General features: G+C 39.0%; 1 protein-coding gene across 2 annotated transcripts in view; it reads right to left on the bottom strand.

Moving 5' to 3' along the window:
* PLEKHG2 (pleckstrin homology and RhoGEF domain containing G2) overlaps window positions 1-19,788 on the bottom strand; it is a 135,590-nt gene extending 115,802 nt beyond the window's left edge. For both annotated transcript variants that reach the window (XM_053721721.1, XM_053721722.1), the window contains exons 1-3: window positions 19,459-19,788; window positions 3,044-3,107; window positions 1,291-1,727 (exon numbers count right to left, since the gene is read on the bottom strand). In XM_053721721.1, the coding sequence (XP_053577696.1) occupies window positions 1,291-1,727; window positions 3,044-3,083 (477 nt within the window). In that variant the 5' untranslated portion in view covers window positions 3,084-3,107; window positions 19,459-19,788. The remainder of the gene's footprint in view (window positions 1-1,290; window positions 1,728-3,043; window positions 3,108-19,458) is intronic.
* Window positions 19,789-22,935: the final 3,147 nt, after the last annotated feature.

Raw genomic sequence — 22,935 nt, 5'->3', positions numbered from 1 at the left:
TCTATATGGCAAACATGAATTAGCAGATGTGAAACGCTAATAAAAAAGTATGAGATCACAGAACAGCAATGTATGACCACAACACTGGCTATTGTGTCCCCCCCCCCCCAACTTTACATCAGCTGAAGTATAACTGTTTACACAGCACTTACTCTGGTGAGCTGATGAAATTGTGAGGTAAAATATCTTCACTTTTTTACATAGAGATGTTCAGCTTTTTACAGTTAGCTGCATCACTTTCAAATGATTTAGCATATGGGTAATATGTCCCTTTAAATAAGCATTCAGCAACCCTTATTCTCAACAATATGTCTGTGTTTTAGGATCTAAGTTACAGACTTTCAAAATGTTTTTTTGGCAAAATTCTGGTTTGAAATGAAAGAAATCTGCCAAGAGTCATTTTTCAAAACCGCAAACCCAGAAAAAAAAGGGCAGAGCAATGTCTGCTGGCTACACAAATACAGAGTGATGGAGAGAGCGTGTATGATGAGGAGTGTACACAGCAAGTTGGAGTTTTTGGAGTGTTGTCTTGAATTAAATGTAGAATTAAGAAAAAAGGAGATAATGCAGAGAGACAGCTGTGGTGTAACAATAAAGAAGACCACGTTGGAACAAAATGGAGGATATACATTGATTGGGGAATGGAAGAGATTACAAAAAAACAAAGCATTTAAAGGGATGGTGTATTGTAACAATGTATTTCCAATAACTTGTTATACCAGCTGCAGAGTTTAAAATGTATGGGAAATTGATCGTATAGGTGTTTATTTTGTGTATGAAATAGCTGTTTCTGCTAATTGAAATCTCAAGCCACTCAAATGGACTAAGTTTGAAGGGAGATTGGGCTTTATTATCTTATCAATGCACTACTGGGAGCTAGCTGAATACATCTAGGGAACCAATAAGAAGAGACATTTGTAAGTGCATCCGCCAATCAGTAGCCAGCTCTCATTAATGTATTGTTTCTCCTTTTTCTCAATTCAAATTTTAATAGATGTTAAAAATGTGAGGAGGAAAACGTAGATGGATGGAAGGTGGATACATTGGTGAATAAAAAACATTATTGAGTAAGCTTATGGAAAATGAATACAATTGATGAGGGCTAAAGGAAATTGATGGGTTGAAAAGCATCTTGAGAAGGTGATTGAAGGGCCGACTTGGTAGTGTGCAGATGGATAAGAGTATGAATAGGTGAATATAAAAATAGATGGACAAGAGAATAGATGAAAATTGACAAAGTTAAATACACATGGATCAGACTGAGAACAGATAACACAGAAGTTACTTTACCTCTACAATACTCCTCAGGTCCCTCACGTAGGCTTGCTCAGTTTCCAGTATCTCAAGAACTACTCTGTCCACATGGGACAGCTTCGTTTTTGTATCCTTGGCTTTGCGTAGCAAAGGAGACCACGTGTAATCAAGACACAATCTTTCAGTGGTAATTCCCTCTGATTCGCCCTCCAATTGTGCCACAGGGGTAAGATCCAAGCTGATGTCACTCCCATTCTGTTGGACGTAGGATGGGACACTATATTGGGAAGAACCCAGAGTTCCAATGCTTCCAAAAGAGCCATGACTGTCCTGCAGAGAGGCCGACGAGGCCGAAGAGCTCAGGCTGATAGGCCGGTCACTGTCTGAGCAAACCGTATTAACAGAATTACAACTGCCAGACATCCCGGCTACTATTCCACTGAGAGAGCTGACAGACGATGGTCTGGGGGCTGCTGGGAAAACAAAGAAGAAGGCAGTGAAATGTACCTCGCTCTTGCAAAAATAGTATTTATTCATGTAACTGTGAGTTTGGCACATCTATCAATTGGTATATTTAACTATATATGAGTATATATATGTGTGTGCATTGGTAAGTATATTTTTTATGTACACATTTGTGTATACGTATCTGTATGTGTGTGTGTTTATACAGGAGTGTACAAAACCAAATATATATCAAGAGATAATTTAAAGTGATTATACATTTTAATGAATTTAATATCTAAAAATACAGGGGCACTTTAATTCATAAAAATTTTGAAAGACGCTTCATTTTAAAAATATTTACCATTAAGTGCTGGTAAATATTGCGCTGTTCCTCCGCCCGCATCTCCTAACTTCTTTAGCATATTGATGACAAATCCGGCTTCCTCTAATCATTGCATGCCCCATCTGGCGTCCAACTCGTAGGACACGCAATGATTGGAGGAAGCCCGATTTGTTATTGAAAGTAGGAGATGTGGGTGGAGGAACAGAGCGGTATGTTTAATATCACTCAATGGTAAATATTTTAAAATTGAAGCGTGTTTCAAAATTTTTATGATTTAAAGTGCCCATGTTTTTAATATTATGTTTAGATACTGGGCAGTAATTCATTCAAATTTACAATCACTTTAAAGAATTACTCTGAAAGGAAAACCTATGCATATGAGAATAACAGAGATTTTAAGGTACAGTGCACTTAAAAACGTAATATGATTTGTATTAGGCTTAATATTAAAGTTTAAACATACGCCGGGATCTCCCTGTGTACGTCACTCTCTCAACTTTTAGATATCAGAGAGCTCTCTTTATTTCTATAGAAGACAGCTTGCCACTCGCAGCGACAGCCCCTTTTTTTTAGAATTCCATGAGCGCTGCCCTTGCGAGTGTCTGTCTGGAAAACAACTCTATGGGGCCTATTTATGATGGTGCGAGCGGATATGATCCCATATAGCGGATCATGTCCGCTACTCATCGATAAATGCCGACAGCATACGCTCTCGGCATTTATCATTGCACCAGCAGTTATTGTGAACTGCTGGTGTAATACCGCCCCCTGCAGCTTTGCGGCCAATCGGATTTTTAGAATCGACCCCAATATGCGGTGCTTATAGGCGCGTCCTGTGTAGTTATAGTGATTTTTCAGATAACACTTCTGATGGAAAGCAGCTTCATGCATCTACTTCCATATATGAAATGCCTTTTAATATAACATCTTGTGTGACTCGGACCTCAGACTTATTTTGGTGTTTCCTTCAACTGCCAAGTAATTCTATATAATAATTACCTGATTTTTTACTCCTGCCCCGTAGGACTCCTTCCGGCATGTTGACCTAATAGGGTATCCCGAGCTGTAGGAGAAAGAGAGACAGAAAGATAAATAAATGTCTGCCTGATAGGGTATCTTTATACTATAGCCTTATTACTTATTGTTTAGGTACATACTGTATGTCAGGGGAAGTCTTATCTCTGTTTTGTAGCATTGTTACTTATGATTTGAAGTAAATATAGTGCCCCATTTGATGGAGTACCTCTGTCTTCTAACATTATTATTATTATTTTTTTTTAATTATAATTTTTTTTAAAAAATGTCTCACTTGATGTATTTTTTATGAGTAGTAGCAGTGTTACTCATTTTTTTTTGGCCTGGAGGCCACAGGAGCACTTATTTTATTCTTACTGTGTACAATTAGCCCATTCACTAAGTGCTTGTATATAACTTTTAATTTACCTAACTATTTATGTTATTAGAATATTTTCCACGCTGCGCTGCTGTTTTGCCCCTTTACTGCCTCATTCGCGCATTGACTATCACAATGCTGCCGACATTGCACGCTTCATAATGTGTGGCGTGCTTGGAGGATTTTAGGCATGTGCATAATTAATTACTAATTTGTGCATATAATTAATTGCTCGCAACTGATTGGATAGGGGGTGGGCTAGGAAAGCGCTGTTGCCCAACCCTTTCAACCGGGCGTTTCCGGGAGCATTGAGGACACAGTGTAACTAAGAAAATGCAAAAGGTAAAAAATAAATTTCTACATACGTATACATTATAAGTTTGTAGTACTACAAATCATCGGTTTACATTGTGTTATTGCTTCACGCTTATTTAACTAACTTGAGTAAACTGCTCCTTTAAAGGGATACTAAACCCAATGTTTTTCTTGCATGATTCAGATAGAGCATGCTTTTTAAACAACTTTCTAATTTATTCCTGTTATCATTTTTTCTTTGTTCTCTTGCTATCTTTATTTGAAAAAGCAGGAATATAAGGTTCAGAGCCGGCCCATTTTTGGTTCAGTACCTGGGTAAAGCTTGCTGATTGGTTTGCTACATTTAGCCACCAATCAGCAAGCTCCACCCAGTTGCTGAACAAAAATTGGGCTGGCTTTTTAGCTTAGATTCCTGCTTTTTCAAATAAAGATATCATGAGAATAAAGAAAAATTGATAATAGGAGTAAATTAGAAAGAAAAAACTTGGGGTTAGTATCCCTTTAATATAACATCATATTGTAACCAATTTGTAGCAAGCCCTGCAGATATAGAGACCCTCAGAGACATTTTAAGTTGAGGGCAGATATATAGAGATGTTTCTAAGGCTTACTATATCTGCCCTCAACACCCAGTTGTGTGGGGACAAATATAGAGATATAGAGACCCTCAGGGACAACTGGTGTTGGGGGGGGGGCAGCTACAGAAACCCTAAGATCCATCTGGTGTGGGGACAAATATAGAGACTCTCAGGGTCATCTGATATTGGGGGCAGATATAGAGACCCTAAAAGCTATCTGGAGTTGAGGGCAGATATTGAAACTCTTAGAGACATCTGGTGTTAGGGGAAGATATAGAGAACCTTAGAGACATCTTGTGTGGGGACAAGTATAGAGAACCTAATGGACATCTAGTGTTAGAGGCAGATATAGAGACCCTAAGAGCCATCTGGTTTTGGGGGCAGATATAAAGACCCTTAGAGACATATAGTGTAACAGGCAGTTATAGAGACTTTCAGAGACATCTGGTATTGAGGCAGATAAAGAGACCCTCACAGACAGATGTGGAGACCCTTAGCCATCTGGTGTGTGAACAGTATAGACACTATCCACTGACCAAAAATACATACAGAGGCATTTGGCACCAATAATTAACATATAAACTCCTGGTTATTGTTGAGACTGTCTCTCCCTCTGCTCTTGTCCTCACTAGTATATTTGGGTTAAGGGTCACACAGGTAGCACTGTTATTATAAGGTTTGGTCAAATATTTAGTATTTCCTTTTGTGAACAGATTAGCTTGAAAGTCTTCCAATATGTAGCTTAAATATTTTGTTCCTCAGGTAATGTTTCCTATATTTGCTCTTCCTTTGTTTCTAGATGTCATCAGCCAGATGGATAAATAAATCTGAATGTAGCCGAGAAACAAAATCTCATCAACCTAGCCAAATATTCATCCAAGGTTTTGAATGACCTAATTTGAGCTATAATAAGGAACATTTAAAGGCAGTCAGTTTATATTTCTTTCTTTGCCTAAACAGTGTCAAACAAATTACACAGACATCCAACCCTATGTACAAGGACACAAAAGGCACACATACCACATATCACACACATGTACAACACTTATCACACATACACACTACTTATCACAAACACAATGTATATTACGCTCACATGTTCACCACTTATCACAAACACAATGTATATCACATATACACCACTTATCACAAACACAATGTATATCACATATACACCACTTATCATGCACACTTACTCCCACATGTTACACACATATCCACCACTTATCACAAACACAATGTGTATCACATATACACCACTTACCATGCACACTTACTCTATAGTAAATACAACCAGTGATGGGAGTGTAACTTCTATAGTAACTACAACCAGTGATGGGAGCGTAACGCCTGTAGTAAGTTACTACAACCATTGATAGTAAAGTAACTCCTGTAGTAAATACAACCAGTGATGGGAGTGTAACTCCTGTAGTTAATACAACCAGTGATGGGAGTGTAACTCCTGTAGTAAAAACAACCAGTGATTGGAGTGTAACTCCTGTAGTAACTACAACCAGTGATAGTAGCGTAACCCCATAGTAACTACAACCAGCGATTAAAGATTAACTCCTGTAGTAACTACCACCAGTGTTGGTAGTGTAACTCCTGTAATAACTACAACCAGTGATAGTAGCATAACCCTGTAGTAACTACAACCAGTGATTAAAGCTTAACTCCTGTAGTAACTACAACCAGTGTTGGTAGTGTAACTCCTGTAGTAACTACAACCAGTGATGGTAACGTAACTCCTGTAGAAACTACAACCAGTGATGGTAGTGTAACTCTTGTAGTAACTACAACCAGTGATGGTAGTGTAACTCCTGTTATAACTACAACCAGTGATGATAGTGTAACTCCTGTAGTAACTACATCCAATGATAGGAGCGTAACGCCTGTAGTAACTACAACCAGTGATGGGAACGTAACTCTTGTAGTAACTACAACCAGTGATAGGAGTGTAACTCCTGCAGTAACTACAACCAGCGATGGTAACATAACTCCTGTAATAACTACAACCAGTGATGGTAACTTAAATTCTGTAGTAACTACAACCAGTGATGAGAGTGTAACTCCTGTAGTAACTACAACCAGGGATGGGAGTGTAACATCTTTAGTAAATTTCAACCAGTGATGGTAACGTAACATAATAGAAGCCAATGGGAGCGTGACGTCACCACCCACATCGCTCGTCTGCATTTTTGCTGTGGCTGGGGGGGCCCTATTTGAAGTGTGTCTACAGACAGTGCGCTCACTGAAACTAAAAATAGTTTCAGTGTAGGCACACTTCAAATACTGCCTGCAGGATCTAACTTTTACTACACCTATTCTACTTACCTCAAGCGATGTAGTCTTGACAGCTGATAGCTGGCGAGACAAACATGGCCGCTACCCTCCTCGCAAACTGCACTTCGCTGATTCAAACATATTGATCTTGCATTGATGTGTTCGAATCAAAGCGCAGGCTACTCCCACTAACATGACCCGCTAACTCGTCCTGAACACCTATAACTACGTCATGCCTAAGCTACACTCCCCTGCCCCGCCTCGCTACCCTCCACCGTCCGCCTACACCTACGTCAGAGCTAACCTACACTCCCTGACCAACTACACCTCTGTCACACCTAACCTACACGCTGCTGGAACGCCCTAGCAAACTTCCACATACTGCCTACAATCAAAAAATAACTCACTATAATATACTATACTAAATAGTAAACCTTCCCATTATAACTTTAAAGCTAAAGTTATCATCAATGTTTAAGTAATGTGTCACAAAGATGTGCTAAAACGCTGGAAGCCAACCGCCAGAGGGCCTAGCCAAGCTCCTGGAATTCAGCATCAAAACAGAATTGAGCCCCGGTTTGCCGTTTCTTAAAAGGGGCACTAATTGAGCAGGATTTTGTAATTGTTTTTTTATTGAAAAAGAGCTGAAATATCTTTAGGGCAGTGCCCTACAAAAGGCCCTTTTTTATGGGCTATTTTAATTTATTTTAGGGTTAGGGTTTAGGGCTTTCTTGTTTTGGGTGGGCTTTTATTTTATGAGGCATGTAGATTAGTGTTAGGTATAATGGTGGATTTTTTATTTTGGATGCTGTAGTTTAATATTTTTTGTAACTTTTTTTTATTGTAATTTAGATTTTTTTTTATTGTAATTTAGATTTTTTTTTAGGGGGTTTCGTTTAGGGGTTGTGGCGGATTAGGTGTAAAAATATTTTTTGTAGCTTGATTTTTTTTTAAAGTAACTTATGGGGTTTAGTTTAGGGGGGGAGTATATGTGTCAGGTAGAGTAGGTTTGGTTAGTTTGCGTTTGGGGTATGTGGTGGTATAGAGGTTAATAGTTTAGATACTTGTGGTGGGTATGTGGTGGTATAGGGGTTAATAGGATAGTACTTGCTGTTGGCTAGTGGCGGTATAGGGGTTAATAGTTTAGACACTTGCAGTGGGTATGTGACGGTATAGGGGTAAAAGTTTAGATACCTGCGGTGGGTATGTGGCAGTATAAGGGTTAATAGTTAGCGACTTGTGGTGGGTATGTGGCGGTTTAGATCTCTATTAGTGTAGTGTTAGTTTGCGATCGTGGGGTACTTCGGTTTAGAGGTATTAGGATTAGTTGTTAGGCACGGTAGTTCTATTTCAAAGGATCCTTTACTATACATCGCCAACATGGGCGGCGATGCCGAGTGTTATCTATAACCAGCATCGCCAACCGATGGCATGTATAGTAAACACCTTTGTCGGTAGCTTGGAATATTTCACAGGCTTGTAGCACTTTCAGTCATCAGGGCCTATATCTGAGGATCTCTAAATATGACCCATGGAAAAGACTACAATATCCAGATTCCCCCCCCCAGCATTGCCCTCTGATGTTCTAGTCCCAGTTAACAATATGGGGATATTTGGAATCATACCTAACACCCTCTTACTGCTGTAAGCTCACACACACAAAAATTGGGCTTGTTCTCTTCTTACCCTCCCAAACTCTGTAACATTAAGACCAAAAAAAAAAATTGTAACGCTTCCAATTTTTCTTCTGGATCAGATATCATAAAAGCTCTCAAACAAAAACTTCTGCAGCCTGAGAAAAAGCCTCAGTGAATCAGACCGTGACAAACACACGTACATATACTCTAACTTACACATGCACATACATACACTGTCCCACATGCATTACATTTTATTTATCCTGTGATCTCTGGGACACAGAATAACTACAAGGTCCCTAGCAAAACAGAAAAAAGAGTTTATTTAAAGGGACCCAAATGTTTCTTTCATGATTCAGATAGAGAATACAATTTTAAACAACATTCCATTTTACTTCTATTATTTAATTTGATTTGTTTTCCTGTTATCCTTTGTTAAAAAGCAGGTAAGTTCGTTCAGGAGCGTACACGTGTCTGTAGAACTATATAGCAGCAGTTTTGCAACAAAGTTATACATTAGCAAGAGCACTAGATGGCAGCGCTATTTAATTTCATGTAGTGCCCCAGAAATGTGCACGCTACCTATCTAGGTATCTCTTCAACAAAGAATAACAACAGAACAAAGCAAATTTGATAATAAAAGTAAATTGGAAAAAAATTGAAAATTGTTTTTTATCTGAATCATGAAAGAAAAATTTGGGGTTTTATGTCCCTTTAAGGGCCATTGTAATCGAAAAAATGACATGCTTTAATTTGTTAAAGCATTTAATTTTTCACTAGCAACCTTTCAATATGATGTGTTTAACCCTCGCAAAGGAGTTAAATTCATAGTAGAAATACTGCTCTGGACCCACAGAGCACTGCTGGTCCTGAGCGGAAACTGACACTGTGACACCAGCGCTAGTTACACAGTTTTTCTACTATGTTTTAAACCCCTTTGTACGTTAAACAGATAGAATTAAAGGGTCGCTCGTTGTAAAAATACATGCTCTAATGACTTAGACTAGAGAATGCCATTTTCTTTAAAGGAATATTAAACACTAAATAAATGCTAGAGAGAATGATGCATTCAAATAAAAGATTAGTCTGAGAATAGCATGTAGATGTATTTTTTTTAACGTTTCATTAGCTGTTTAAATATTGACAAAATAAGTGTAAAGTTTTAGTGTCTATAAAACAATGGGAGCTGTCATGTTGTAACTTAGGTTACCTTCTCTGCTGTGGCCAATTAGGGTCAGTTATAAATAGGTCACTAGAGTGTGCAGCCAATGGCTGTGTTGAACATAACAGTGTTCTGCACTTCCATTTCTAACACGAACTGAAAAGCTCTCAATTTCAGAATGGAATTACAGGAAAAGGGGACAAAATAAATAATGAAAGTATATTTCAGAGTTATTTTTATATATACAATGCATCATTTTACATTATTATATTATTATTCTTTATTTATAAAGCGCCAACAGATTACACAGCGCTGCCCATGGGTACAAGGATAACAGTACAATGGAGAAACAATACGATAAAAGACATAATTTTACAGACAAATACAGGGGGGATTGAGGGCCCTATTCCCGTGGGAACTTACAATCTAGATAGGTAAGAGGATGGCAAACAGGAGGTGGGGACTGCAAAGGTGAGAATGATATTAGTGAGGAGATAGAGGGCAACTGTTAGTTAAGTGAAGTTAGTTTGTTAATAAGTCAGGTGATAAGCTTCCCTGAACAGAAAGGTCTTTAGGGAACGTTTAAAGGAGAAGAGGTTATGGGCAAGTCTACCATCTCTAAGTGTTTAATGTCCCTTTAACTATAAGTATGAGATCAAATGTTTTTCCCTTTAAACTTATTAAATTGTATTTTGCATTTAACAGTGCATTTAGAATACAATTAGTCTATTTATTTTCTATTGCTGTTAATGTAGAATGAATCTCACAGTGCTTACAGGAGGGCTGAACTGGGCGTTTTCTGCAGTTTTCTTGCAGCTGTTAGTGTATTCAGTGATTCTTTAACCTCTGCACTGATCTGTCTTTCAATTGCTGCGTATGTCAGATTGTCTTGATGCACGGCACAAGCTCTCTAATGTGTTAAAGGGACATCAAACCTAAAAAAATTATTTCATGATTCAGATAGAACATACAATTTCAAACAACGTTTCAATTAACTGCTATTATCTCATTTTCTCTGTTTTCTCTGTATCCTTTTTTGAAAAGCATACTTAGGTAGGCTCAGGAGCTAGGTGCTGATTGGTGGCTACACATATGTGCCTCTTGTGATTGACTTACATGTGTTCAACAGGCTACCAAATTAGATAGTTCACTTCTAGAAGCTGCCTCACACAGGGCCCCCATTACTTTCTAAAGAAAGCAGATCCTCTCTTGGTTGGTTCCTGCATAGACAGAGGTGCTTGTTTTATTCTTTGGGGCATAAAGTTTAAAAACAACGTTGCAAAATAACTTTAGTATTTATTTTGCTACCTTTTATGTGACACCTTTAATCTATTGAAACAGGAGAACTGATTTGTAAAGAGTTGCAGGAACAGGATGAAATACAATAACATGGTAAATAGTTACTGTTCTTATGTAGTTGTGCACAGCAGTTTAATGTCCCTTTAATGGAGTCAGGATTGGCCAATAACTTGCACGTTCATTGGCTGACACAGGAGTCATCTGATTTTAATGGATTGTTATTGAATAGTATAAATTTGAAGCCTTTTCCGATCTGTAGAAAAAGTATTTCCTGTATCTAGAATAACTGTTTTTTAAAGTGATGGTAAACCCAAGCGTATAACAAACGCTAAGATTTACCATCACTAAAAAGAAACATGAGTTTCTCTCATTGTTTCGTATACAAAACAGCGTTACGCTCACCTTATCTGTGTTGCAAGTATATCGTTAACTCAGCTCCTCCGGCCGCCCACGGCACAGCACTTTCTTTAATGAGGTGACGTTTCCACCTCTAAACCAATAGCTGTGCGTGTCAACTGACATCCTAGCATGGCTATTGGTCTAGAGGTGGAAACATCACCTCATTGGAGAAGAGCAATGTGCTGTGGGCGGCCAGGGGCGCTGTTAGCCATCTACTTGCCTTACAGATAGGGTGAGTTTAACGTCAGTTTTTAGGAAACGATGACAGAAAAACTAATGTTTATTTTTAGTGTTGATAAATCCTAGCTTTTGTTATACGCTTGGGTTTACCATCACTTTAACTGCAGGAAGATATCAACATTTTTTTTGTTGTTGCATACATTCATTCATTTATTTGTTTAAGGGATGTTTAATATATTTCTGACAAATAGAAACAATGGTGAAAATGTGTTAATTTTAGCATTCGTCCCCAAATGTACATGTCTAGGAATGATAATATATTAAATAAATAAAGAGTAATACCATGATATATGCCACCCCTAGTTAGCTATTACCAAGTCTAACCACACATTGTTTCTTTACTGACACCTGTGCGCTAACATACCTGGTAAGAGCTTGGGACAGATCCAGCCATGTGATCTGGGGACAAAGCTACAGGCATATCTCTTTCATGGGAAAGGAAATGACATAACAAGAAATAAATTAAAAGAAAGTATTGGGCGACTTTTTGCCATACAACTGTGGACACCCAGGGTACATATAATTTATTTCTGCATGGTTTCATGGTGACGCAGACTGTGAGAAGGTTAGGAGCTGGGTATGCGTCACAGAAGAAAAAAAGGGTCATGTTCGTCTTCAACAGGCCCAGGAAGTGTCTGGCCAGATGCCAAGCAGAAGAAAGGTCAGAGGCCTCATATTTACTCAGTCCCCAGACTTTGTATTACCTTCCAACATTTCTCTGAGACTATCCAGTATGGGGAGGCTGGGGCCTTAGTCATGGAGATCTAGGATGGCTTCACAGTAACCAGGTGTACAGTCATGTCAAGGGAGTGGGCGGAGGCGGACCTGTACCAGGAGTTGGATATAATTGTGTACGGATTGGGTGAATTGGGGGTGTGACTATGTAGTGTGCAGCAAATCAGGCCCTAAGGAGACGCAGGAGTGACAGTGGACTGATTTCCAAACTATGACAATCCCACAAAATTCAGGAGTCTCATTCATTGTGAAAGGAGTGCTACTTTTTACTGTAAGATATGTAACTAATCGTGAGTGGAGTGTCACTTATTATGAGGGACTGTCACTAACAGTATAGAACAGGCAATAAAGGAGAGTTTACCAATAAGGATATGTGTAATATGAGATTGTAAAAGTCATTATCTTACAGGGTTTCCTCATAGCCTTGTTTGCAACTCTCTTTTATTACCTGGATTATATCTGTTTTTATGGTTCTCGGACAGAATGCCGACAGACAGAATGTCGAAGCATGTTCTGCGTTCGGCTGAGGGCAAATACGCTCCAGAGTGCTCTGTTCTAATCGGAGCATGGGGCACCGCAACCCCCTTTGGGAACCTAACCATGGGTCCCCTCCCGCACGTCTTGTGGTTCTATGTCTGGGTAATACTCTAACTATCTATCGAATCTATCTATCGAATCTATCTATCGAATCTATCTATAGAATCTATTTATCGAATCTATCTATCGAATCTATATTATCGAATCTATCTCGTGGCCGGACTGTTATCCGACTTGTCTGTCGAAATATTATCCGTCGGACATATGTCCTTCGGATAACAGTCCGGCCATGGTTTTTATTTGTCCACAGCAGAGGAGGTAGATGAGAGGAAAACTTAGATTCCAACAAACAAGTTCATATTGCTATGTAGAAAAAAACTAGAATTCAGAAAACTAATTATTGTAGGAAAATATATTGCAAAGTTTTTTTACTACACTCAGATATCTTATTATATTTTTAAATATCTCTTAAACTTAAATTGTCATGATAATATTCCCCTTTTCCATCTAAAAAGGAGTATTTCAAAATGTATTATACTCATTTATATATTTATGGATATTCCAAACCGTAGCAAAGTGGCAATGCGCTACTGGTTTGGAGAACAGCACTGTCAATCAGGGGTGGCATACGTGCGTAGCAGCTATTCATCAGTCATGTTCAGCTCTGAACCAGTAGAGCATTTGTAGAAAGGCTAAAGTGTTTATCCTGCAGACGTCAGAATATTTACTCTGCAACATGCTTGAGCAGTGCAGGGGGTCATAAACTATCACAGACAAAATAACAGACATGTTAAAGAGATATTTCAAGGAGTGTGCCCCTGGCCTGCAAAACAACTTTCCTAACAAAATGATAGTTTAAATGCTTCCAAAAGTGATTAAATGCTTATTTTCAAAAAGTAACTACTGGGATCAGATTAGTTAAAGGGACAGTCTACTCCAGAATTTGTATTGTTTGAAAACATAGATAATCCCTTTATTACACATTCCCCAGTTTTGCACAACCAACACAGTTATAATAATACACGTTTTACCTCCGTGATTACCTTGTATCTAAGCCTCTGAAGACTCCCCCTTATTTCAGTGCTTTTGACAGACTTGCATTTTAGCCAATCAGTGCTGACTAATAAATAACTCCACGGGAGCAAGCACAATGTTGTCCATATGACACACGTGAACTAGCGCTGTCTAGCTGTGAAAATTGTCAAAATGCACTGAGATAAGAGGCAGCTTTAAGGGCTTTGAAATTAGCATATGAAATTTACCTTTCAACAAAGAATACCAAGAGAACAAAGCAAATTTGATAATAAAAGTAAATTGGAAAGTTGAGAAAAGAGAGGGGGAGAGAAAGAGAGAGAGCAAAAGAGAGGTGACCGAGAGAGCAAAAGAGAGGCGAGAGAGAGAGCAAAAGAGAGGGGAGAGAGAGAGAGAGCAAAAGAGAGGGGGGGAGAGATTAAAAGAGAAGGGGGGAGAGATTAAAAGAGAAGGGGGAGAGAGCGCAAAAAAATTGCATGCCCTATCTGAATAATGCAAGTTCAATTTTGACACTCGGAGGGGCTGTCTTCAGGGAATTCTCTAAAAAAGCGGTTGTCCCTGCAAGTTGCGAGATGTCTCCCATAGAAAATAATAATATTCACTTCAAAGAGAAACTACGCTGGGGGGGGGGGGGGGAAAGCGAAGTTAGCAGGGAGTATGGGGCTCACTTAAAAACTTAAATACAGCCAATATAAATCAGATAATCCTGTTTTTTACAGTTCCCTTTATTTTCATATTCATGTGTTTCTCTTTGAGGGTAATTGGTGTTCTGTGTATTTTGACTCAATCTCACCCCCTTTTAGTTTAGAGAAAAACAGTGAAATCTGTTGAGGGAAATGTTTAGAGAATATATAGCAGACCTGGCAGAGAAATTTCAGGTGCTTCCATGGAAAGTATAGAAAAACTGGCTGCGCATCAGGGAACAATTAAAAAACAAATACTTTATTATTGCTCATTTAAAAATATATACACAGGAATGGAGTAATGAGTAGGCTAACGCGTTTCGTGCCACATAGTTTTTTTTCTATACTTTGCTGTGGTGAAGCAGTTTGGTTCTTTGCTCTTTTCAGCTAGCATCCTGCCTGTGTGAACCGAGGGCTGGTTGCCGCCATGGAAGTTTTTACTGGAGTGCTTCCATGGAAAGCTTTTGCCCCTGTTTAGTTTACTAGCAGAGGTGTGGAAACTCATTTTACAATTAGATAGGGTATACAGTCAGGTAGAACATGCAATTTTAAACAACTTTTCTTCTATTTTCTATATTGCTTTGATCTATTGGTATCCTTTGTTGAAAAGAATACCTAGGTAGGGTCAGGAGCAAGATGCTGATTGGTGGTTGCATCTATATGCCTCTTGTCATTGGCTCACCAATCATGTGTTTAGCTTGTTCCCACTAGCGCATTGCTGCTCCTTCAACAAAAAAATATCAAGAGAATGAAGCAAATTTGAAAATAGGCGTAAATTGGAAAGTTGTTGTATTAAACGCAAAATGTGATCCCCCATAAATGATTTAATTATGTTCACACACAAAAAATAAAAATCTTTGGAATATATTTTGCCAGTTTTCTTTAACTCTGAGAATTGTGCCCCAAAGAGAAAGGGGTGCATCGTTCAAATGACAGGACACTGACCCTGCAACATGCTACAGAGCACTTGCTTGATCATTGCAGGAGCTCATTTATATCTGTCCCAAACTGGACACAGAAGAGGAGAAAAATATAAATATTTCATGTATTTTTATGTCCGTGAACTAAAAAACTAAATAAAACAGTGCTTTTAAAACATTTATTTTGGGTACAGATCTTTTGCACTACAGAGCTTACGTTTCAATCAGCAATGTATATAGAAAAAAATGACATTAGTGCCCTCTAATTATGTAAAAAGGCGTCATTTCTTATTCAAGCCCTACATATCCAGGTTGGATATAAACGAATGAATAGGCTTGAACCTTTTCATTATGTCATTAACCAGTATATGTCTCAGTCACCTTTGAGAAAGCTATGGCGAAATGCGTCAGTTAATGCGCTCCCAGTTTTAACACTACTTATTATGCCTTGGATTTATGTGCATTGTATAAGACAACAGCATTTACTAAGTAAAGTATATAGGACATGCAATTTATAGCTGGTCATAATTACGCAGGTCTGATTTAAATATCTTAGTTGGTTTATGTCTCAGAAACTCCAGCTGTTATATATGTGTATTTATATGAAAGGAATTCTGTTACTTCAGCACCTATCGTCACCCGCATTTTGTTCATGGCACAATGCAAATGGCATTACCCAGCTATGCAGCTACAGCTGCTGACTGGACGAGCATCCATGTCTGCTCGGGAGCTCCCACGCAGTACTTTAACTATGAGTTTAACCCCTTTGGAAAAGTAAAAAGCAAAACATTGCATGGTCGTTAGTGTTAAAATTACATGCTCTTAATGAGTTAAAGAGCATGTCCTTTTTCCACTATAACTGGCCTTTAATTGGGCAGATCTCATAATTGGTACTTGTAAGGTTGAATCATTTATATGTATATATTTCTAATTCTTTGAAGCCTTTTTAAAATCTAATAATACAGAATTCATATGACCTGTAATTGTTCTCATGTGATCTGTGTAGTGGATGATTTTCTATGAGGGCCGGCAATATCACAGTACTTTGAAAATAGTAGCAAAAAATGATTCAGGGGAGTACAAGTATACTTGACCTAGGGGGGGGGGGGGGGAGTGACTGATCTTGGGGACTGAGAGGAAGGCACTTATCTGTGGGACAAAGGACTGATATGAATGGAATGGACTGATCTGGGGGACAAATGACTGATATGAATAGAAGGGAAGGAACTAACTTGGGGAACTTATAGGGCTGATCTAACAAGAATGGACTGATTGGGGGAGTATGCAAAACTGAACTGAACGGAAGGGGCTGATCTGGGACATACAGGACTTATCTGAGGTAAAGGGGTTTACCTGGGGAATATTCGGGACTGATTTGAGAGAAATACAAGACTGATCTGAAGGGACTTATCTGAGGACATATAGGACTGATCTGAGGGGACTGATCTGGGGACACACAGGACAGATCTGAGTAAAAGGGACTTATCTGAGGACATGCAGGACTTATCTGAGGAGACTGATCTGGGGACACACAGGACAGATCTGAGGAAAAGGGACTTATCTGAGGACATGCAGGACTGATCTGAGGGGACTGATCTGGGGACACACAGGACAGATCTGAGTAAAAGGGACTTATCCGAGGACATGCAGGACTGCTCTGAAGGGAGGGGACTAATCTGGGGATATACAGGACTGATCTGAGGGGAGAGCACTGATTAGGGGGATATGCAGGACTGATCTGAGGGGAGAGCACTGATTAGGGGGATATGCAGGACTGATCTGAAGAGAAGAAATTGATCTGGGGGCATGCAGAATTGATTTGAGGGGGAGGGTAGAAATTGATCTGGGGGACACGCAGAACAGATCTGAAGGGAAGAAATTGATCTTGGGGCATGCAGAATTGATTTGAGGGGAGGGTCTAATCTGGGGGGCACAGTACTTTACGGAAGAGACTGATCTGAAGAGAAGGGTCTGATTTGAGGGATGTGCAGAACTGATCTAAAGGAAGATGGGAATGGACAGAGTTGGGGGACATGCAAAACTTCCTACTGAGCAGGTTCCTGTAATTCTTCTATTTTAGTCTGTGTTCCTTTTTTTTATTGTACTGCTTGTATAGGTTGGGGGGGGGGGGATCTGTGCATTACAAATAATGATTGCAGGACTAATCTGGCATCATGTAGGATCAGGGCTTAACTTTTCTGGGAATATGGAGGACTGATCTAGGACATACACAGGACTTTTTCTGGGGGACAAACTAGTTTGATCTGTGAATATGTAGGACTGATCTAGAACATTCAGACTAATTTTTGGGGATATGTAGGACTGAACAGGAGGACAAACAGGTACAATCTAGGGGGCAGCCAGGGCAAACATGGGGAGACAGACAGTGCAGATCTATGGAGATATGCAGGACTAATCTGAGGGGAAAAAGGCAGAACTTCAGGGCTGATGTTGGCTGACAGAAAGGGCTAATCTGTGGAAAAGATCTAGGGTTATACGCAGGACTAGTCTTAGGGGGGAAAAAAGGCAGAACTGATTTGGGAAACATGCAGGACTAATGTGGGCAGACAGATAAAACTGATCTGGGGGGCAAAGGCAAAACTGATTGGGGGGACATGCAGGACTGATCTAGGGGGATAGGCAAGACTAATCTGGGGAGCAAAACAGGACTGATCAGGGGGCCATGCGGAACTTTCCTGGGGGACTTGCAGGGCATATCTGGGGACAAAGAAATCAGAATCAGAAATGATCTAAAGTAGCTGATAGGGGGAGAATAACAGGACTGATCTTTGGAACAAGCAAGATGGATGCTGGGTATCAGTTATATCTGGAGTTACAGACAGAATTGATCTGGGGGAGGGGAAGAGAATGATCTGAGTGAACAGACATGACTCATCTGGAGGACAGGCTGGACCTATCTTGGGAGACAGACATATCTGATTGGAAGATCATGGGAGTGATAAGAGGTGACAGACTAATATCCAGGAGTTACCTGTGTGCTATAGACATACCAGATCTAAGGGGTCTTACTCACTGGCCTGGCAGTCTCACTTATTAATAGGTCATCTCACTCATTGTGTTTTATATGTTAAGAGGTGGTTTCACTTGTTGGTTACACAGCCTCCCAAATTGGTTCAGCAGTCTCACTCATTGGTTCAGCAGTCTCACTCATTGGTTCAGCAGTCTCACTCATTGGTTCAGCAGTCTCACTCATTGGCTTAACAGTCTCACTTGTTGACAGGTCATAGCATGAATTGTTTTAACACTCTCACTCATTGGTTCAGCAGTCTCACTCATTGGCTTAACAGTCTCACTTGTTGACAGGTCATAGCATGAATTGTTTTAACACTCTCACTCATTGGTTCAGCAGTCTCACTCATTGGCTTAACAGTCTCACTTGTTGACAGGTCATAGCATGAATTGTTTTAACACTCTCACTCATTGGTTCAGCAGTCTCACTTGTTGTGAAACAACTTCAATTATTGGTTTAGCCATCAGCCTCATATGTAGACCAGTCTTGCTGATTGACAGGGTGTCCCAGTCATGTGAATTAAGTCTCATTCATTAGTTCTGCACTCACTCATTGGTTTTGCAGTCTCACTCACTTTAACAAGCTCACTCATTAGCAGTCTCGCTTATTAAGAGACCGTCCCATGGCTTTAGCTATATTAATCACTGGTTCCTGTCTCATATTTTCAGGGGTATTCTCAATCAATGGACTATCAATCTCCTTTAGGGTCACTATCATTAATTAGGTAGGCAGCCTAAATCAGGGGGATGTGTCTCACAGGGGGGAGGTGGCTGTCTCGCTAGTTCCCACGGAGTTGCCAGGCCATGAGCATTACAGACTCCACGGCCAATTGTACCTAAACATGCCCAGTGCAAAAACATTATTGCTCAGATCAAGACCCAATAATAATAAAAAAAAACATTATTTAGTGTAAGGCAGACACATGACATCAGTTATACAAGGTTTAATGAGAGATACAGCTACTAGTCTGAAGAGCTTACAATCTAATGTGCACCACAGTATAGTATATATTACAACATACAAGGTACCTAGAGGATTGGTACCTGTGACTGTCACCTGATTCTTAACGAAAGTTATAGATCTTTATGTTATATTATTATTTATTTATTATCATATTGCATGACGGCTTCTCACACTGTATAAAACCTTAGATGTCAATCATGGACTTACCTGACCTCTGCAGTTTTCTGTAGGTTGGATGATGTCCCAGTCAGAGGAAAGCCATCTGGTACCCAAAATATCCCTTCCTCAGCCACATGTAAAGACCACAAGCATGGACCCCCTCCCTGAGCTAGGGGATTCCAGACCCTCTCCTCAAAGCCACACTCCAAGACAAAGACAGGCTCATCTAGCCGGCTCTCCTCAGATTCCCAGACAAAGAGGAGTACACTCACTAGAGTTAACCACAGGGGCACTGCGCTTACTTCTGTGCTAGGGGAGTTAGGGGAATCTAGGACTGAGAAATCAGGCTGGGAGGGGAAAAGGAGAGAGGGAGAGAAAGAGCAGAGGCGCAGGGAGGGAGAGAGGGAGGGAGGAGGGAGGCACAGCTGAGAGGGCCCAGACTGGGCTGGAGCAAGAGGGAAACTCAACTCTCAAATTGGAAAGTTTCCTGCTGCTATTAACCCCTGTGCTGCTGGACAAGCTCCAGTACTGGGCAGAATGGGCAGAGTGCAACCAACAGCTACACTGTATTGTGTGTGTTTGTCTATCTATTATTATTATTATTGTTTGTTTATACAGTGCCAACATATTACGCAGCACTGTATCTATCTATCTATCTATCTATCTATCTATCTATCTATCTATCTATCTATCTATGTGTGTGTATATGTGTGCGTGTGTTTATTTGTGTATTGGCCTATATTTGTATATGTCTATGTGTATAGATATATAGATACCTATATGTGTGTGTATTAAGCATTATACATAGACAACTGGACTGTATCATGCATGTCTTCATGTTTGTATGTATGTCTCTATTACACTTATACACATTTATACATGTTACACACGTAAACACGCACACAAATATATACCTGTATATGTATGTGTGTATATATATATTTATATACACACATACATATATATATATATATATATATACACACATATACATATATATATATACACACATACATATATATATATACACACATACATATATATATATACACACACACACACACGCATATATGTATGTAAATAGATTTGATTGTCTCTATATTTGTATAAAACGTAGAAATCTCAACTATATTGTCTGAGTGTACATGTTTGTATCTATATCTCTCTAAAACATTTATACATATTATAAACATACGCAGCAACCCCCCACCCCCACACACACATATATATTTATATTTATTTATCCAGCAAAACAGCTTGCACACACTGGAATTGTTTTAAGTGTTTATTCAAAAAGAATGACGTTTCGGGGTCTTCACCCCTTCCTCAGACCCAAGCTATTTTGCTGGATATCATTGTCCCTGCTAACTAAGTGAGAGTGCACTTCTACTTCATATATATATATTGCTAACACTAATAGTAGTGTGTGTGTGTATATATCTCAGACTGGGATCCCTACATGATCCTTGTACTAATAACGAGGCAGGAAAGAGTGAGGTGTCTCTATGAAATCCCATGTCTAATGTTGTCCTGGTTATATACGGGATCACATCTAGAATCCTACAAACTGCTTTATTAATGCAATGGATATAGCACAACAAACTGCGCCAGTAACATAAACATGCCCGGCAACCGCACAAAACACGGGGCTTTCCTGAGACTGGAGAGAGGGGGAGAGAGGGAAGAATAGGGACACAATACTGGGAGGAGGGGAAGAGAAAGGGAGTAAAGAAAAATACAAAGAAACAGGAAGAAGTAAAAGTGCAAGAGAGAGAGCGCAGGAAAAAGGGAGATGTAGAGAGACAGAGGGAGACAGGAGCTGAGTCAGCTACAGAGGAGAGAGAGGTTTACAAACAAAAAGAGAGAGGGGGAAAAGAGAGACAGAGAGAGTATAGGGAGAAAGATACTTACAAAGAGAAATATAGGGAGTGAGAGAGGATAGATAGATAGATAGATAGATAGATAGATAGATATGGGTAGGTCAATAATAGATAGATAGATAGATAGATAGATATGTGATAGATAGATAGATAGATAGATAATGGATAGATAGATAGATAGATAGATATGAGATAAATAGATAATAGATAGATAGATGCATAGATAGATAGATAGATAGATAAGAGATATATAAATAGATATTAGATAGATAGATAAGAGATATAGAGATAGATAAGAGATATATAGATAGATAATGGATAGCTAGATAGATAATGGATATATAAATATTGGATAGATAGATGCATAAATAGATAGATAAGAGATATATAGATAGATATGAGATAGATAGCTACGGAATTTGGCGGCGCTTTACAAATAAATGATAATAATAATAGATAGATAAAGATATAAAGATAGATAAGAGAACGATAGATAATGGATAGATAGATACGGGATAGATAGATAGATAGATAGATAGATAATGGATAGATAAATAATAGGATAGATAGATGCATAGATAGATAGATAGATAAATAACCTTTAAAGTGATACTAAACACATTGTCATTACATTGATTTTTCTGTTGTCTTGCTATAAAATTACATATCAGCCAAGTACAAACATTTTTAAAACAAATTAACATCTTATTTCCTGCAATTGTTTTTCAATTGCCAAGCTCCGCCCATCACATTACTCATTTGGAGGAGCCAATGCGAGCGTGAGTCTGGAGAAGACTTGGTTAGACAAATTAATTATATTAGTAAGTAAAGATTGAGCTGTATTGCAGTGTATTTCTACCGAAGCCAGTGGGGGGCAGATATGTAGAAGTGTTAGCTTAGACCAGTGGTTTTCAAACCTGTCCTCGGGCCTCCCTAACACATTTTGAGGATATCTGAACTGGAGCACAGGTGAAATAATCAGCTGTTTAATAAACATGGTTATTTTACCTGCTTTCATCAAGGTAATCCTCAAAATCTTGCCTGTTGGGGGGCGTGAGGACATTTTTGAAAACCAGTGGCTTTCCAGTTCTGAGAATTAGAAACTCATCCATTTTCAGAACTATTCTATGGCAGAAGTTGCAAACACTTCTGCCCTAGACTACTTAAGTTTACTCTTTAATAGCAGATACCAAAAGAACAAGGCAAAAATGTGTTTAAAATAACATTATCTAAATCATGAACATTGAATTTTGACTTTACTGTCCCTTTAATTGTTAGAGAGTGAGATAGAATGGAAATAAAAACACAATCAAGAGTATATTTTCAGAAATCACATGGTCCGTTAAGGTGAGCAATAAATAGACTGTGTTTTTTTTTATTGGTTAAAAAGGGCTGCACTTGAATGTTTTTCATTGTATTTAATGCCGCAGCTCAGGAATTCTCTACAGCACCAGGAATAGCTCAACCACACATGGAGATGAAACTGTTAGTATACTCTAATGACCTGCTCCTCCTCTCTGAAAATGAAGGTCTTTCACAAGGGGCCGACAATACTAGAAATAACGCAGCTGCATATGTGCACTGCTTGTGTATCTCAAGAAAAAAAATATTGTTTTCCAGAGAAGGCCCATAGAGGAAATGTCAA

The sequence above is a fragment of the Bombina bombina genome, chromosome 7 (genome assembly GCF_027579735.1).
Source record: "Bombina bombina isolate aBomBom1 chromosome 7, aBomBom1.pri, whole genome shotgun sequence".
In the NCBI taxonomy this organism is placed as follows: Eukaryota; Metazoa; Chordata; class Amphibia; order Anura; family Bombinatoridae; genus Bombina; species Bombina bombina.
The sequence above is the reverse complement of the archived record's forward strand: the minus strand, read 5'-3'. Positions and strand labels throughout refer to the sequence as shown.